Source organism: Hyperolius riggenbachi, chromosome 8 (genome assembly GCF_040937935.1).
Source record: "Hyperolius riggenbachi isolate aHypRig1 chromosome 8, aHypRig1.pri, whole genome shotgun sequence".
In the NCBI taxonomy this organism is placed as follows: domain Eukaryota; kingdom Metazoa; phylum Chordata; class Amphibia; order Anura; family Hyperoliidae; genus Hyperolius; species Hyperolius riggenbachi.
The window spans coordinates 125,965,564-125,985,218 of record NC_090653.1 but is presented as its reverse complement, the minus strand read 5'-3'; the positions used below and the strand labels follow the sequence as shown (position 1 = coordinate 125,985,218).

Genomic DNA, 19,655 nt, shown 5'->3' with positions numbered 1-19,655 from the left:
TGTCACGTGTGACAGTGGGTGACACAGGAAGCTGCAAAGCTTGATACAGCGGCATACCTTCCCTGGCTATGCAGTGTGATGGGAGGAGAGGTGAATTATGTCTGCTTGGCTGGGAATGCAAATCTTTTGGCAGGAGGTTACCTCAGTTTCCATTGCAAAACAAACAATATGCCAGCAGGAAAAAGCATAGATTCTGCTGTCATGTACGTATATCTGTACAGACACCAGGATATATTTCTGTCAAAAATATCTGCAATAAAGAAACTGTTTCTATGCAAATCTCAGGTCTTCTTACACTAAATCAAGATTAAATATATGTTTTTTTTTCAAACATTGTCAAAGCACAATGAAATAAACATGCATTTAACAGATTTATGCGCTTGGCTGGAGACAACACTGATAGCTGAATGATAGTCCAGCAACAGACCTGGATGCCTCAGTGGATTTTATATTCCATGAGATGATAATGAAGTAGTACACTTACTGGCTGGCTGAATTAGCTAATCCTTAAAGTGTACCTGAGATGGGCTCACTAAAAGAATTGATACTCACCCGGGGTTTCCCCCAGCCCCGTCAGCACCAATGCGTCCCTCACCATCCTCCGGAGTGGCTCTGTTCGGCTGCAATTAGCCCCAGTAACTGGCTCAGCCGCACCAGTCATTCTCTTTTGCACAGAAGAGCCAACTGGTGCGACTGAGACAGAATACCGGGGATGATTGCGGCTGAACGGAGGAACTCTGGAGGACAGCGAGGGACACATCTTTGCTCATGGGGCTGGAGGAAGCCCTGCATAAGTATCACATCTTTTAGTGAGCCCATCTCAGGTACACTTTAAAGGACACCTGAGCTGAGAGGGATATGGATGCTGCCATATTTATTTCCTGTTGATCTCTTTGGTTGCAGTAGAGTCTGATATTCTGATATTCATAAGTGGTGAAACAGAAAACAATAAAATGAGACCGCCTTACACCTTTAGCAATTTAACTGGAGCTTACACAATAAACTGCCAAGAGAGATCACTTAAAGGGAACCTGAAGAAAGTAGAATTATTCAAAATAATCACATGACGTAGCTGCAAATGAATATTACATACTAACCTCACCGTCAGTTCCTCTCAGAAGCTCACCATTTTCTTTTTACAGTGATCGCTTCCAGTTCTGACAATATATTGTCAGAACTGAAATATACCAGTTGCTGTCAGTTATATATCAGCAGCTGTCAGTTACAACTGAATGCGCAAGAAAATGTCCAAGTTCCCCTATGGCTCAAGTGGGCGATATTACAGTTTAACAGTATGCTGACCAAGAATCTGTTATAGGGTAATGGCCATTTTTAAAATGGAGGACGGAGAATTCCATTGATCACAGTGGACAAATGGGACGCAGGAGTGGAGAAAGAGATTGAGTAGTAGACTACACAGGAGGTAAGTATTACCTGTGTATGGTTATTTTGACTTTTTATTTTCAGTTCAGGTTCTCTTTAAGGCATATATAAATGCTAAATAATTGTCGCTAGACATAATCGTTGGTAATTGTTTCTGGTGAGAGATTCCAGTCAGACTTCTGGCTAATCCAGTCAGACTTGAGTCAATGCACCTGATCTGCAGGCTTGTTAAGGGTCTATGGCTATAAGTATTAGAGGCAGAGGATCAGAGGAACAACCAGGCAACCTGCATTGTTTAAAAGGAAATAAATATGACAGCATTTATATCAATCTCACCTCAACTTCCCTTTAAAGATGTACCTTCCAGCTTTTATCAAATTATCTAGTGGAAATCCAATATGGCCACATCAGCCCTAGAGTCGAGGCTGACCAGAATCTTCATCTGCTTCTAATCAGGCTGCATTTCCACTTGTACGGTGCAAATCGCCGCGGTAAAAGACGATGTATGCGAATTTAACCATGGCAGTGCTGGTGTGCTTTTCCATTGTTTCTGTGCGAATTTGCATGAAAATTCGCATACCCAAACCTCATACGAATTTCCTATTAAATACATTGTATGCGATTCGCATATCGGTATGCGGTATGCGAATTCTGATGGCTCTGCCATGCGAATTCTTTCTGCACAGAAAAACGCAAAGGAATCCTGACAAGTGGTAACAGTCCCATTCACTTGTATTGCTATGCGAATTTGCATGCGAAAAATGCATGCGAATTCGCGATAGTGGAAATGAGCCCTCAAGGAAGCCAGCTATAAACCCAGAGCTTCCACTGGACAAAGAAGCACTGTACCATCGTTTGATAGTTCAAAAAGGTATACCAGAGCTCTTACTAATTTAATGCTTCAGCAGCATTTCAGCTGCTTACATTGCATAAAATTTGCACATAATTAGCATGAATACAGAATTGTTAGCATCTCTCATCATCCCTTAATAATAGATCTGCTGTGTACTAAAAAAAATAAAAAGACCCCAGCAGATGGTCTTGCGACAGTGCTTGCTTCAAATGCAGCCCTCACACTGCAGAAGAGGGTTGTGAAGAAGAAGAAGGGGGTGAAGTTTTGGGCTGGTGTCTGTTAACACTCCACAAGCAGCTCATCGTTAGTTTCCTGGCCTTGCTTTCTTACTGCATCTAACCACCCTAACCTGTACACACTCTTCCAGGCACCTGTGGGCACTAGGCACTACAGAAGCAGGACACTGGAAGCACTTTATAATCCCATGACCCCCACTGGACGTATGCTATGTATTTAGCAATTGATATCAACCACTAGGAATCCAGCGCAGGAGATTTGGGCGCAGCCGGCGCCACCATACACCGTAATAGGAATTACGTCTGTAGCGGCGTACAGGGAGTAACTTCGGCGCTGTCAGAAGATGGAGCTGAAGTTATTTTAAAACACTGTAATTCAGCCGCCAGCAATAGCTGGAAACCGAATTACATCATTCCCCACCATCCACGTGGACCTGGAGGGGGAATAGTAATTAACACCGCCGGGACTTGTGCAGCAGCAGGATAAGCCATATATCGGCTGTATCCTACGCCCAAGTCTACTGGCGGCAATTTCTCTCTTACGCATTGATATCACTACTAAGATTTTTGTTTTATAGAGGTGGCATTCCTACTGTCATTTGTACTCAGCAGATATAAATTTACAGAATATTTTACATACATTCATTGCTGCTTTGGAATTCTACAAACTATGTAAAGGGTGCATGCTTGTTGAGTGACAGGAAGTGGGTGGAGACAGTGAATAAATAGATAATGTGTGTAATTACCTGGTCATTTAGTCTATACCTTCCAGTTACACTGGTTTTACAACTCACTACCACTGCAGTAAATAAGGATGGCTGTTTGTGAAAGGACACTTGAGGTTAGAGGGATAGGAAAGCTGCCATACTTTTATGCTTTTACACAATTGCCTGGCATCCTGCTGATGTTTAATGCATCAATAGTGTCTGAAGCACACACCTGAAGCAAGCATGTGGCAAATCCAGTCAAACTTCAGTCAGAAACACCTTATCTGCGTGTTCAGGGTCTCCAGCTAGATGTATTAGAGACAGAGGATCAGCAGGACAGCCAGGCAGTTTTTATTAAGGAAATAAATATGGCAGCCTCCATATCCTTCTCACATCAGGTGTCCTTTAAGACTCCTTGTCTATATCATTTAGTGGTCTAGGTAAGTGTCTTAAAGAGAAACCGTACCCAAGAATTGAACTTCATCCCAATCAGTAGCTGATACCCCCTCTTACATGAGAAATCTATTCCTTTTCACAAATGGATCATCAGGGAGCGCTGTATGGCTGATATTGTGGTGAAACCCCTCCCACAGGAAACTATGAGGACCATGGTCCTGGCAGTTTCCTGTCTGTTAACCTCGTTGCATTGTGGGAAGTAACTGTATACCGCTGTTTCCAACTGCCAAAAAAGCAAGCAGCAGCTACTTCCAGTGACATCACCTGCCAGCAGTAAAAATGCCACCATGTGATAAATGTCAGAATGTAAATCAGGGAGAGGAAAGATTTTACAATGGGCAATCACTGACTAAATCATTTATACATAATTATTGTAAAAATGAAGCACTTTTTTATTACATTATTTTCACTGGAGTTCCTCTTTAACTGTTGTTCCAGTTTGGATTAATTCACATTTCAGAAAGTCTTACCTAAACCAAGCTTCTTTTTTTTTAATAACTTTTCAACCCTTACCACTCTCTCTGCAAGCATTACCACTTGTCTTCCTCCAAACCAAACTAACTAAACTAATTGTATGTATAGTAGTATATAGAACCCCCTTGAAGTTTCATATTCCTATTTGTACTTTACTTCTTATGTTTTGGATTACCCTCTTGCCTCCCAACAAGGTGCCTCACTGCTTGATATACAGAACAGTGGAAACAAACTACTGAACAGAAACACAGTGAGAAGGATAGTATACTGAAACTGTAGGAAGAGAATAATGGTGGGAAAGTTGGGATCTGAGACAATGGAGCCTGGCCCACTTCAGGGGATTCAGGACTGTAAAGATGTCAGTTTTGGAGGTGGTGATGCCTTCACAGTAGACATTGTTTTTGCATTAACTGTAATTCAGAGTTAGAGATATATATTGCTTATAGATCTGAGCCAGTCGGTTCTCTTTGTATATAGATCCAGACCAGAGTAGGGAAAGTAGTGAATGAGGGTCAACAGAAGCTTTAAACAGAACCCGAGGTGTGTTTAAAGAATGTTATCTGCATACAGAGGCTGGATCTGCCTATACAGCCCAGCCTCTGTTGCTATCCCAAAACCCACTAAGGTCCCCCTGCACTCTGCAATCCCTCATAAATCACAGCCGTGCTGTGAGGCTGTGTTTACATCTGTAGTGTCAGTCTCAGCTGCTCCCCCGCCTCTTGCATAGCTCCGGTCCCTGCCCCTGTCCCTTCCCTCCAATCAGCAGGGAGGGAAGGGATGCAGGCGGGGACTGGAGTTCTGCAGGAGGCGGGGAGAGCAGCAGACTGACACTATAGAGATAAACACAGCCAGCTCTGACAAGCTGTTTGTCAGCAGTGTGGCTGTGATTTATGAGGGATTGCAGAGTGCAGGGGGACCTTAGGGGGGTTTGGGATAGCAACAGAGGCTGGGCTGTATAGGCAGATCCAGCCTCTATATGCAGATAATATTCTTCAAACCCACCTCGGGTTCTCTTTAAGCTGGGGAAAAGCAGAAGAGGACTTTTAGGAGGCCAGGATGGATCAGAGAGTGCCCTCCACAGGAGCAGAAGTATTAGGGCTGGATAGCAATGTAAGAGCTTTGTAAGCACTAGTGATTTGACAATCTCTTGCTACTGCAATGTATGGTTTTTTTTTTTACAAAATCACATCACTCAAGTAAGCACACACACATAGCATTACAACAGCAAGAGCTTTTAAAATCACACATGCTTAGAAAAAGCTCTTGTAGTATGCACCAACCCTTATGCAGCTTTATTACATAAGAGTCCTATGGCAGAAAATCATAGCCTCTATCATAATAACAGTATAGGGTACATACCTGGTTTGTGCTAGCTGGCATTCTCATCTGTGGTTTATCCTGTTGGCTTAAGGAGTGTCTGGAGGGTGTGCTGGCCTCTGTATGCCTCATGGATGAGGTGGCTAGAGTACAGAAACATTGTCATTTAATTATGGTTTAAAGCATAAACATACAATCTTCCGTATAGGTCTTTCATTAACATGGCACAATGTAAGTATTTCAGCCTGTCAAAGGTTGTTCTACAATTTACAACTACATTGTTAGTTATTATTATTATAGTGGCAGTATTTTATATAAAATAAAATGAGAACGATGTTTAGAGTTGAACTCTACCAGATGTAAATGGCATCAGCAAAATATAATATGCATCTTGTAGCTTATTGCTGAAAAGCCAAATGCTCTGACATAGTAACTCCTCATCTAGATATGCTCATTCTTAGCTAAACACTGCTCATTACATGTGCATACAAGATAATTTGCAACAGAAGATTAGAGGTAGGGCTGGCACTCAACCACAACTGGAATACAGCAGTTGGATCCTGGTTCGAGACGTTACGTGCTCTAGGTCCCATACACATCAGTATTTTCCATAGACCAAACAGCAGACCTGGCACCGATTGCAATAAACCAAGTTTTCTTTAATCCAACAGGTACATGCAAGACATAGGAAACAAGTGGATAGTCGGCCTAACAGCCGTTTCACAGGTTACCCTGCTTCTTCAGAGGCACTCTGAAGAAGCAGGGTAACCTGTGAAACGGCTGTTAGGCCGACTATCCACTTGTTTCCTATGTCTTGCATGTACCTGTTGGATTAAAGAAAACTTGGTTTATTGCAATCGGTGCCAGGTCTGCTGTTTGGTCTATGGAAAATGCATACAAGATAATCAGTAACAATCATACACTAGTTTCTACCAAGCCTTAAAGTAGCACCCCGTGGGATCATGATGCCCCCTTCTCCCAATGATACCCCCTGCTTAGAGTGTGTCTCCCCAGGTTGGTAGATTGTGGATGTTCAGTTTTCTTGTGAATCAAGTGGTCTGCTGTTAGGAGGAATCATTCTGTCACATGGAGCTGTGTGCATTGCTGGTTATCATGCTAGTGTTGCTGGCGACACCAGCAAGGATGACACAGAAGAAAAGTAGATAGTGGATGCAGAGTGGTAAGCAGACATGATCAACAAGCTGCTTATTTTTTTGTAATGCAGACTGAATCTGGACCAGATGCAGTCATTGGTGATTTGCATTGGTCCAGTTTTAGTCTATATGCAAATTGCAGTTAAATTTGGATCATGGTAAAAACTGCAATCTCTCTAAAAAGGCCACCAAAGCCCGGGCCTTGGGTGGCAGCTGGCCAAGGGACGGCTGGACATGGAAGAATGATTGCTGCATATGGAAAAAGAGGCTGCAAATGGAATACAAAAGTTGCAAATAAGGAGCGACTCATGTAAATAGGGGGCTGCTGTCCAAGGGACCTGTATAGAACTGAAGGAGACTACTGTACATGAATGTTAGACATGGAAAAGTGACCAGCACAAGTGATCAGAAGGGGGTGCTGCACATGGAAGGGAAGCTGCAATAAAGTTGGCCTTGCTATGAGGTAGCTCTGCTTGCTGGGCTGGCACAACATTCTGTTGAGTCCCACAAGCTGTGTTGAGTCCTACAAGCTGTGTTGAGTCCTACGAGCTGTTGTTCAAGACAGACTCTGGGCACTTGGCACCATAGTAAAAAGGGAATATTCAATAGTTAAAAATATAGTGGCAAGGGTTAAAATGTTCAATCACATAACAGATTTAATCAGGTCCAGGTTTGTTGGATTCCTTATGAAATCCTCACTGGAGACTCTTGAAGATGCCTTTAGTATATCAAGTCCTATACGGTGTGAAGTCATTTTCATGTCTGAGGGTTCATAACTAGGTTTACTGAAAGTGACAGCTATACTTACATGCAGAGTCTGAGAGGGCAGTGTGAGACGATCTTCGGGAGCTGTGTGATGACACCGACATTGCATCTCTGCTTGGCTCCTGGTTATTTGTGCACTGCCTAATGTCTAAATAGGTGTTCTGCTCCTGGGATAAGAAGACATGAAACCATCAGAAAGATCACAAATGAATACTGGAAACAGCTTATCTCCGAAGATATGTACATATGGGCTGCCACTGGACCTTCATGTATAGTATAGTCCCCGTGTCTAGTTCTTGTATCAGGGACAGGACTGAGCTTTGTATAGTCCCTATATGTCTGATGCTTGAATAAGGGACAGGACTGGGGTTTGTATAGTCCCATTGTCTGATACTTAAAACAGGGACAGGACTGGGGTTTGTATTATCCATATGTCTGATAACAGGGACAGGACTGGAGTTTGTATAGTCCCTCTGTCTGATAGTTGGATCAGGGACAGGCCTGGGGTTTGTATGGTCCCTATGTCTGATTCTTGAATCAGGGACAGGACTTTGCTTTGTATAGTCCCTATGTCTGATACTTTAACTAGGGACAGGACTGGGCTTTGTGTAGTCCCTATGGTTGTTACTTGAATCGGGGACAGCCCTGGGGTTTATATAGTCCCTATGTTTTATAGTTAAATCAGGGACAGGACTGGGGTTTGTATAGTCCCTATGTCTGATAGTTGAATCAGGGACAAGGCTGGGCTTTGTATAGTCCCTATGTCTGATAGTTGAATCAGGGACAGGACGGGGCTTTGTATAGTCCCTATGTCTGGTACTTGAATCAGGGACAGGACGGGGCTTTGTATAGTCCCTATGTCTGATACTTGAACTGGGACAGGCCTGGCCTTTGTATAGCTTCTATGTCTAATACTTGAATCAGGGACAGGACTAGACTAGACTCCAGAATGCTGGAGCAAATCAGTAACCGTCAGGAAGGCCAATAATACTGTTCTAGTTGATTACCATCTATAGACTTCTACCTGAAAGGTTGGCAAATTAATATTGCTGAAGCTTACATAATGAAAGCAAATAAAAGCCAGGCTACTGTTAATGTGCATGTCACATAGTATACCTTTATTGTTGGTTCTGCCAGTTCCAGAGCTGACTCCTCCAGTCCAAGGTCTCTCCTCCTTTCTGCTCGAACTTCAGCATAACTGTAAAGCAATGTAAAATGAAGAAGCCTTTCCATATATACAAGAACACCAGAATAATAACAGTATCCAAGAATCGCCACATATAAAAAATAGTTTCCACTGTTCAGTTCAAGGGTGCAAATTATTCACCCAACATTCAAAAGTAACTTACTGCACTTTTCCCTATGGAAGATTATCCCTCTTTATTAAGCCCTGTATTGATAAATAAACGTTATGATTTTAAGACGTCATTACTGCAGCCAAAGAGATTAGCAGGACTGCCAGGCAACTGGTATTGTTTAAAAGAAAACATCCATATCCCTCTCAGTTTAGGTTATTACTTCCAACTGGGAGAATTTGTGTTTGTTTGTGCAGTGAAGAAGAGTTAGCACTCCAGCAAGGAGGATGACCCCCCCCCCACCCCCCCCCCCCCCCCCACCCCCCTACACACACACACACACAAATTGCCCTTCAGGTCCCCCATATCTACATTTACTAGAGAGACTTATACTCCGTGGTGTAACTAAAGATTATGCCTCCCCCAGCAAAACATTGATGAGGCCCCCCAATGTCCACACCCCTTCCCTTGCCTCCCCTTGGTGCCCTTCACGGTCTTGGGTCCCCATCCCACAAAGGTCAAGTGTGGCCATCGTGATCTTCACACCCGTAACAAGTGTAGCCACAAAACCACTGATCTGTAGTGTAGTCCCCTTTATTGTAGGAAGGGAAGGTTAGTAGTTAGGCGTCCCCACAGCTCTTCCCCCCCCCCCCCCCCTGCGATCCCCTCTAGTTACGCCCCTGCTTATTCCTACCTCTGTAGGACATAACACACTGCTAAATATTCCATACATGCGCTTACAGTAGTTACAGGAATATACTAGCAGGTGGCAGAGCTTGCAATACCCACTTGTTACTATACATATTGTACTTCTCAGCCACGGCTATGTGACGGCTGTTTCATTTCTTGTGAAAACTTTCTGTTCGTAACACTCACAGCTGCTTCTAGTGCGGCTTATCATAATTACAGGCTAAAAACTCCATGATTTGCTGTGTTTTGACCTATTTAAGAGAATGGTAATGTCATTTGGTTTATTTCGCCCATGATTCTGGGTCATCATGCACAGCTTGGAAATGGGCTGGCCATTGTTAGCTTAATATGATTATGTATTTGTTTCTTTCTGTTTCAAGGCTTATCTCACTCAGGTATAATGCTTATAACTCAACTTACACCACTACTTTACAGCTTTATTTCATCTGGAAAGGAACCACGCAGACATGCTGAAATCACTTAAATATCTTTTTAAAGCATTAATAATATATTAGCTTTGTCGCAGACTTATAGGAGAAAATAGAAGAACAGCGGCCTGGGATGCACTGAAAGGAGAAAATTTAATAGGAAGCCACAAGGGGGCACTGTTTACTGCATTTAAAGCTAATAGCACCTTAGATCTTTATATGCATAACGCAGCTTAGCAGTTACCAGTAATACTACAGATCAGTATTGGTTGGTAGGAGGATATTATAACAAATGTTCCCAAACTTAATTGAAGCTGAGATGTTTCCTGCAGTTACACTAATACAGGATACCAAATTATGTTATAGAGATCCAGAGTCATCAATCATTTTGCTATCGGCCTAATCAGTAGTGTAACTAGAGCTCACTGGGCCCCCCTGCCAAACTTTGGGTGGGGCCCCCCTTTGACCCTGCTGAACACTGAATAGGGACTGTCTACAAATCTTTGTCTGCCAAACTTTGTATAATTCCTTATCAGTGGCTGAGCCGATGCAGTCAGTAGAACAATGGTGCAGAGAGCAGAAAGTTTTTTCTCTCCATGCCCTTAGTTGTCAGTTGTCTCTAAGGACAGGGGAAAGAAACTTCTCCTCTCACGGGGCCCCCTACTGCTTCTGGGGCCCCCTGCAGCTGCATCCCTTACAGGGTCTATTGTTACGCCCCTGGGCCTAATAAAACTCAAAATCCCTCTTCTGAAAAAAAAAAAAAAAGGTAGAAGGTATTTCTACATTTTAAATTCCTCCTGAGAAAGAAGCAATACGCATAATGCATCAAGACATTGGGTGGAACTTGCAAATCCCATTTAAAGTGGACCTTAACTCAGAACCTTCTCTCTGCTCTAAAAGATACGCAACAGCATAATAATCTTTACAGAAAAACATTTATTTGTTACAGCTGATACAAATCCTGAAATAAACCTGCAGTGTCTACTTCCTGCTTTAATGGAAGCAGACATAGGGTTAATGACACATGATCATACAAGACTGGCCTACCCACCAGCTGAATCCAGTGAAGACAGGAAATAAACTAGTGAACAGTTTGCAAACATGTTTGTATTTTGTCTATCTCTTTTCTTCTATACATTGTATTCACTTATAATAATAATCTTCACATTTGTATAGCGCTTTTCTCCTGTTGGACTCAAAGCGCTCAAGAGCTGCAGACACTAAGGGTACGCTCAACGGACCACCCTGCAGTGTTAGGGAGTCTTGCCCAAGAACTTATTACTGAATAGGTACTGACCCTAGCCAGGATTCAAACCTTGGTCTCCCATGTCAAAGGCAGAGCCCTTAACCAGTAACCTATCCAGCCACTACATCAACTTGGGTGCTGTTAAAATGTGCTATTGTTTATTTCTGGGTTCAGCTGGGCTGGGTCCAACACTGTGTGGCGTCTCATTAGCACCGTAATAATAAAAATAGAAAAAAGTTGAAATAAGTTGAGTCTTTGCTTTTTATCACATGCCTCCAAGAATCATATTAAACCTGAAGTCAGTAATGAGCGCAGCGGCAGCAGCACAGTGCCAAACAGCTGCAGGATTTTGGCATTTCGCTGTAGTTTGCACTGGCGGACAGATGAATTGCTAAATCAATGTCTAAAAACCCAGCAAAACACATCCTTCACATAGAACATAACAAATCATGACTTACCTAACAACAGTGTGTGTACAAACAATGAACTCTGGCTTGGAATTCCACTGGTGGTAAGTGATGTAGTAGTGCGTCTGCAGCCAGATCCACTGCTGGCCTTTGGTTAGGAACCTGTAGTAGCAGGATTTTCCTTTCCCATATTGCATCACTGCATTTCAACATAAGAAAACAAGATGATCAGTCAGACATTTTCAGCGTGTGGACAGTGTCACAGTTTACTACCTCTGATTCCCTATTACTGTCCCCCTGCAAGAGTGTGTCAGTGATTAAAAGAAAATCAGATCTAATTACTGTTTTCTGTTATTCAAAATCAGCTTTTATTCATTTTACCAGTTCTCAGCACACCTCAGCTAAATTGAACTCGGGTGTGTCCCGAGCTGCTTCCAATTCTCTATAATTACCTCCTCACTCTCTCCAGTCATTATCTGCCCTCTTAAAAAGCCCCACAATCTCCAACACTTTGGCCTAGTGCACACCAGAGCGGTTCGGCAGCGGTTTCAGATCCGATTGCGGATGTGGAAATGCTAGGGTAATGTATTTCAATGGGGTGGTGCACACCAGAGCGGGAGGCGTTTTGCAGAAACGCATACTCCCGGTCTGCTGCAGATTTTGTATTGCGGAGGCGTTTCTGCCTCATTGTAAAGTATAGGAAAAATGCAAACCGCTCTGAAAAATGCTACATCAGAGCGGTTTGACAGGCGTTTTTGTTACAGAAGCTGTTCAGTAACAGCTTTACTGTAACAACACTTCAAAATAAGAAGAAAAACGCAGCTAAAAACGCTAGCGTTTTGCGGATCTGCTTGTGGTTTTTGGTGTGCACTGGGCCATAATCAGACTTTGATGATATGCAGTGATGATCAACAAATGTAATTAATATGCTCAAAGGTGCGCACACAGCTTTGACTGATGATGACCGTCGAGGATCGGGACCCCATTTCTCTGGGCTGTGTTGTATAGCTGACGACGCACTCTGTTGCTAAGCGGGAGGCAGAGGATTGATAGAGTGATGTGTGTGTGACATCACCAGGCGGGCGTTCAAAAAGGAGTTGGCTGTCGCTCGGCCAAGTTGATCGGGGATCTGGGACCACTGTACACATGCATGTTTATCGGTTGAGGCGGTCATTATCGCTGCCTCAGACAACTTTGATCATGCGTGTGTATGGGCCTTAAGATGGGATGTAGAAGTTGGGATTTAAACACAAACCGAATGAAAATTGTACCAGGGAAAAAATTACAAACACAGATGTCAATATGACAAGCCCTATTGGTACCGAGTCAGGTTGTATATACCTTCTAATATCTTAATTAATCAATCTAAAAAAATGGCAGCACGCTATAAGTGTTACTCATGCAGTAAAGACCATAAATATGTACAAACAGTTGTATACTGCAGGGGTCCTTGCTGATCCCCCTCCACTCTCCCACAATATATATGAGTGGGGTGTAGCTATCCCACAGGTCGACTGAAATGATCACTGCTCAGGGTGGTAAAGACCGGAGCGTGGTCGCATGCTGTGATACTGTAAATCACCCCAGCTAACCCCTCAATGGTACTGGTCCTGTATACCACCCTTATGGGGAGGCTATTTACAAAGTGCTAGAAAATGTGCATCGTGCTGTACATAAAGACCCTAATGAGATCACATTTCACCACAAAGGCTTCTTCAGAAGGTGCTATACATATGTTACATAGTGCTTTACATCATACACATCACCACAGAGTTAAAATCAAAATATGCCCCCATATGTCAAAAGCCCAAGTCAGAGCTATCTGCGTCGTGTTCAGCGACTATATTTATACTAAGGAGGCAGGAAGAGGAGGGGTTAATCCCCATTGGCCACGCCCATTGTCCTCGGAAAAGTTACGATCCAATATATATCACAGTAAACATGTTGTAGGTAGGGGACCGTCGTCCCTAGTCTCGCTCACCTCATCCCACATCGTATCCTAGTGGGGAACTCGCATAAGGCCCCTAAACCATCCAGTCTGCGTGGTGGACGCGGCAATGCGTTCCACCCGTGGTAAAAGGGGTGGAGTTTGCGTGTCAAATGGCCGTACGCGTCACTTCCGCGGCCAAAGATCCGCATGTCATGTGAGCGGGTACGTCATAGACGGTGCCGCCCATCCAGTCTCCGCATGGCATCCCTCTGACGGGGAAGGGGGGGAGGCGGCCAGGCGCATCCCCTCCTGGAGGTATCCGCCCCCGTTGCCATAGCAATGCATGCATGTAAACATCTCATATTAGAGATGCAACTGTTGGAGCCTATTTCAAGGACGTCTCGGAGATTCGAGGGAGGGAGGAAAAGGGGGGGGGGGGGGGTGGGGGCACGAGGCATATAACCCCCTACGGAATGGATATGATAAATTACATGTGAGCGCAGCAATAAAAAAGTGCATACAAATGTATGGTATATAGATAAATATAAGGAGACAGAATTGTCCCCTCTATACCATACAGAGCGCTATGAGTCGGGGAAGAAAGAGGAAAAGAATTTCCCTATTCCAAAACATAATGTACATGTATGTAGGAGACCACTCAAGGTAGGATAATAACATGGATAAAATCAATCTATTTGGGGAGGGGTGCCATATAGATACCAACTTGTATCATGTACATATGGTCCTACAGAAAACACGCAAGGGTAAAATCTTCATTCAATCCTTTCGGTGAAATCGTGTCTAGACGAAAAATCCACTGGGATTCTATCTGCATTAGTTTCTGGTCGAAATTGCCCCCTCTAAAGTCCCTTTTCCATGTCTGTATCCCCCAAAACTGTATATCAAAACGTCTGGGGGCATGGAACTCATTCATATGTCTTGCGATGGATGTATCTCTCCTGTGTTTGATATCCCCCACATGTTCCAGAACACAGTCTTTAAGTTGTCTGGTAGTCTTGCCCACATACCACAGATTACAGGGGCACTTAGCCCCGTATATTACTCCCCTACTTTCACAGTTGATAAATGATAGTATACTGAAAGTTCTGCCATTGGTGGGTACTGTAAATTGTTTCAGGGTAGGCATATATTTGCAAGCCTTACAGTGGCCACACCTAAAGGACCCCAAAGGTTTTGGTGGAAGCCAAGTTTCTCTTGGGGTAGAACGTGGGGTGCGGGTGCTGTGGACTAGTATGTCTCGTAAATTAGATGACCGTCTATAAGTTATGGCTGGAGTGTCGGGGAGATGTCTCGATAGGTCCTTATCCTTCTGCAGGATAGGCCAATAATGTCGTATTATCTCAAAAACCTTGTGTGAGTCATCTGTGAAGGTCCCAATGAGACGGGGGACTCTCAGTGTCTTCTTGGGGGTCGTTCTGTACCTACAGTCAGCTCTCTCATTAGAGTTTCTCAGAGTTGCTTCACGGGGGGTCTCATATGCTCGTTTATATGCGTGTTCAATTACATGATCCGGGAAACCTCTTTGTCTGAAGCGTTGTTTAAGAAATGTGCACTCTCTGTCAAATGATTCAGATGTTGAACAGTTCCTCCTAGCTCTGAGAAACTGTCCAATTGGAATGCTCTTACGCAATGAGCTGGGGTGGGAGCTTTCCCACCTCAACAAGGAGTTAGTAGATGTGGGTTTCCGAAATATCTCAGTCTGTATTTTGCACTTATCGACCGTAATTTTAAGATCTAAAAAATTGATCGTGCTGCTGTCGATCTCATATGTGAAGTGCATACCGATCTGATTGGAATTCAAGATTTCCACAAAGTCAATGAACACATCTTTTTGACCATCCCATAGTATGATGATATCGTCTATAAATCTCCCCCAGTATAGAATATGGGATGTAAAAAAGGTGAGATCCTCAGAGAACACATGAACATCCTCCCACCAGCCCAGGAACAGATTTGCATATGAGGGGGCACAAGCCGTCCCCATAGCACTGCCCCTGAGCTGGTGGTAGAAATGCCCCCCAAACAGAAACACATTATGTGTTAAGATGAAATTTTGAAGGTTGATAAGCAATCGATTATGTGACTCGAGGTGCTGTCCTCTTGTTCTCAGAAAGTACTGGACTGCTGCTAGTCCTAGTCGGTGGTCAATATTACTGTATAAGGACTCGACGTCGAGACTTGCCAGCAGTGTAGTGGGTGGTACCTCAATATCCTGTATTTTAATCAGCAGGTCCTTAGTATCTCTTAGGTAAGAGGGTAAGGCCTCAAACAAAGGGTCTCAAAAACCTATCCACATATTTGCTCGTTTCATCTGTCAGATTACCACAGCCTGATACTATTGGCCTCCCAGGCGGAGGCAATTTTTCTTTGTGTATCTTCGGTAGTGCATAGAACACAGCTAGTCATGGGAATTTAGTGGAGGTTTCCAACTGAGTATAGTCTATTGGATCCAAGCAACCCTCAGTCACAGCATTTTTCAATATTTTACAAAGACTCTCTGCATGTTGTTTGATGGGATTGTCCCGAATAACAGCATATTGGGTCTCATTTCTCAGAATCGTCAGACACATTTGTTCATACATATCTTTATTCATGATGACTATATTCCCCCCCTTATCTGCTGGTTTTATAACGAGATTATCATTTTTTCTCAGTGTATTCAGGGCTGCTCTCTCGTTTACAGTAAGATTATCATGTAGGGGGGTACGGACGGTGTCACTCTCTAGTCTCTTAAGTGCCCTAGTCACCATATCGACAAAAGTGTAGATTTGTGGGTACTGCGATAACGAGGGACAGTATTTACTTTTAGATTTAATTCCACTAGGTGGAGCCAAAGATGGAATGCCAGTATCATTTTCCATTAATAATTCTTGTAATGCTTCAAATGCTTCCTTCTCATGTTTGTCTGTGGTCTTTTGCTTAGCCTCTTTCGTTTCATACATCTTAACGAGTGCCAATTTCCGGGCGAAAAGGTTAACGTCCTTAACCCAAAAGGACATGTGACATATGGGAGGCATATTTTGATTTTAACTCTGTGGTGATGTGTATGATGTATAGCACTATGTAACATATGAATAGCACCTTCTGAAGAAGCCTTTGTGGTGAAATGTGATCTCATTAGGGTCTTTATGTACAGCACGATGCACATTTTCTAGCACTTTGTAAATAACCTCCCCATAAGGGTGGTGTACAGGACCAGTACCATTGAGGGGTTAGCTGGGGTGATTTACATTATCACAGCATGCGACCACGCTCTGGTCTTTACCACCCTGAGCAGTGATCATTTCAGTCGACCTGTGGGATAGCTACACCCCACTCATATATATTGTGGGAGAGTGGAGGGGGATCAGCAAGGACCCCTGCAGTATACGACTGTTTGTACATATTTATGGTCTTCACTGCATGAGTAACACTTATAGCGTGCTGCCATTTTCTTAGATTGATTAATTAAGATATTAGAAGGTATATACAACCTGACTCGGTACCAATAGGGCTTGTCATATTGACATCTGTGTTTGTTAGAAGTTGGGATTTGCAAACTTCAGCTTTTAGCAGCTGATCTGGTAGTTCTGTGATTTTCCAGCTCAGCCCCCCCCCCCCCCCCCCCCCCGGCTAATTAGCGCAAATAGTTCAAGCTAATTAGCATGAATGATACATTTTTTTGCTCATTAATACAAAATAAGGAGTAATATTAATTGTGTAGACATTCAGATTTGAGTTTAGAAATGCATTGTTTTGACTGCTCCAAAAAGAGGCTAGAGAAACAAGAATCAGGGGTCAGGCAGGAGGTGAGAGGACGCTCATACAACAATTTGTTCAGCAACACTTCATAGTAAAATGAAAAGACCCTTTAATAACAAGCAATCAGATTTTAGCCCCACCACATAGGAAGAAACACTGTCTATTTCTTTGAATTCAACATACACTTTAATGGATAACTTAATTTTGCTTAAAAAAAAAAAAAAACTATATCCATATAATTGCTAGACAAAACATTTCTTCATTTAATGACCACTCTATTCCAGTTTGCTGCCAAGCATAATTTTCTAAACATCCCCCCCCCCCCCCCCCAAAAAAAAAAAAATCTAATTAAAGACTTTTAAACAAATCGTGGACATTCTCAGCATGTACTCCTACAGTAAACATCTTGCAATGGAAGTATAGGGGTCACTGTGAATGGTATGTGCCGATGAGGCTTACATCAGTTACACCACAAAAGCAAATAATGATCTGAAGTCAAGTTTGCTAAAATATCTGCAGAATATAGTAACTAAGAAATTATATTTGCCTTCAGCACAACTAGATTTTTAAACCTGAATTAAAAGGTGTATACAGTGTTGTGAAAAACTATTTGCCCCCTTCCTGATTTCTTATTCTTTTGCATGTTTGTCACACTTAAATGTTTCTGCTCATCAAAAACCGTTAACTATTAGTCAAAGATAACATAATTGAACACAAAATGCAGTTTTAAATGATGGTTTTTATTATTTAGTGAGAGAAAAAAAAAACTCCAAATCTACATGGTCCTGTGTGAAAAATTGATTGCCCCCCTTGTTAAAAAATAACTTAACTGTGGTTTATCACACCTGAGTTCAATTTCTGTAGTCACCCCCAGGCCTGATTACTGCCACACCTGTTTCAATCAAGAAATCACTTAAATAGGAGCTAATTGACACAGAGAAGTAGACCAAAAGCACCTCAAAAGCTAGACATCATGCCAAGATCCAAAGAAATTCAGGAACAAATGAGAACAAAGTACTGTAATTGAGATCTATCAGTCTGGTAAAGGTTATAAAGCCATTTCTAAAGCTTTGGGACTCCAGCGAACCACAGTGAGAGCCATTATCCACAAATGGCAAAAACATGGAACAGTGATGAACCTTCCCAGGAGTGGCTGGCCGACCAAAATAACCCCAAGAGCGCAGAGAAAACTCATCCGAGAGGTCACAAAAGACCCCAGGACAACATCTAAAGAACTGCAGGCCTCACTTGCCTCAATTAAGGTCATTGTTCATGACTCCACAATAAGAAAGAGACTGGGCAAAAACGGTCTGCATGGCAGATATCTAAGGCGCAAACCACTTTTAAGCAAAAAGGCTCGTCTTAATTTTGCTAAAAAACATCTCAATGATTGGCAAGACTTTTGGGAAAATACCTTGTGGACCGACGAGACAAAAGTTGAACTTTTTGGAAGGTGCGTGTCCCGTTCCATCTGGTGTAGAAGTAACACAGCATTTCAGCAAAAGAACATCATACCAACAGTAAAATATGGTGGTGGTAGTGTGATGGTCTGGGGTTGTTTTGCTGCTTCAGGACCTGGAAGGCTTGCTGTGATAGATGGAACCATGAATTCTACTGTCTACCAAAACTTCCTGAAGGAGAATGTCCGGCCATCTGTTCGTCAACTCAAGAAGAAGCGATCTTGGGTGCTGCAGCAGGACAGTGACCCAAAACACACCAGCAAATCCACCTCTGAATGGCTGAAGAAAAACAAAATGAGGACTTTGGAGTGGCCTAGTCAAAGTCCTGACCTGAATCCTATTGAGATGTTGTGGCATGACCTTAAAAAGGCGGTTAATGCTAGAAAACCCTCAAATAAAGCTGAATTACAACAATTCTGCAAAGATGAGTGGGCCAAAAATTCCTCCAGAGCGCTGTAAAAGACTCGTTGCAAGTTATCGCAAACGCTTGATTGCAGTTATTGCTGCTAAGGGTGGCCCAACCAGTTATTAGGTTCAGGGGGCAATTTCTTTTTCACACAGGGCCATGTAGGTTTTGAGTTATTTTTCTCACTAAATAATAAAAACCATCATTTAAAACGGCATTTTGTGTTCAATTATGTTATCTTTGACTAATAGTTAACGGTTTTTGATGAGCAGAAACATTTAAGTGTGACAAACATGCAAAAGAATAAGAAATCAGGAAGGGGGCAAATAGTTTTTCACACCACTGTATGTATATATATATATATATATGGGAGAGTTTACCAGAAAGTAACAGCCCTTTACTTTTATCTGCAATGCAAGGTATTCTTTCTGTGTAGTTGAATTTGCATCTGGGAGGTTAATCTCTTCTCTCCCTGCACTGCTTGTCACATGACTGCAGAATGCTGGTAACTGTTTGTTTAGCAGCATTAACATAAAGTGCCCCCATCCCTTCATCTCATAGATGAGGAGTGTGATGCTACTTCAATAAAGATTTTAACCTCTTGCAGCCCGCGTCACACCGAAACAGTGTTTTTTATTAAAAAAAAACACTGACAAAAATATTTATAAAAAAAAAAATAAACAGGG

The 19,655-nt window shown here is 42.7% G+C and overlaps 1 protein-coding gene across 8 annotated transcripts in view; it reads right to left on the bottom strand.

Annotated features, from left to right (window-relative positions):
• The window catches only part of PASD1 (PAS domain containing repressor 1), a 214,887-nt gene that overhangs the window by 27,284 nt on the left and 167,948 nt on the right, over nt 1-19,655 (bottom strand). For all 8 annotated transcript variants that reach the window (XM_068251045.1, XM_068251039.1, XM_068251044.1 and 5 more), the window contains exons 12-15: nt 11,463-11,610; nt 8,462-8,543; nt 7,389-7,512; nt 5,469-5,569 (exon numbers count right to left, since the gene is read on the bottom strand). In XM_068251045.1, the coding sequence (XP_068107146.1) occupies nt 5,469-5,569; nt 7,389-7,512; nt 8,462-8,543; nt 11,463-11,610 (455 nt within the window). The remainder of the gene's footprint in view (nt 1-5,468; nt 5,570-7,388; nt 7,513-8,461; nt 8,544-11,462; nt 11,611-19,655) is intronic.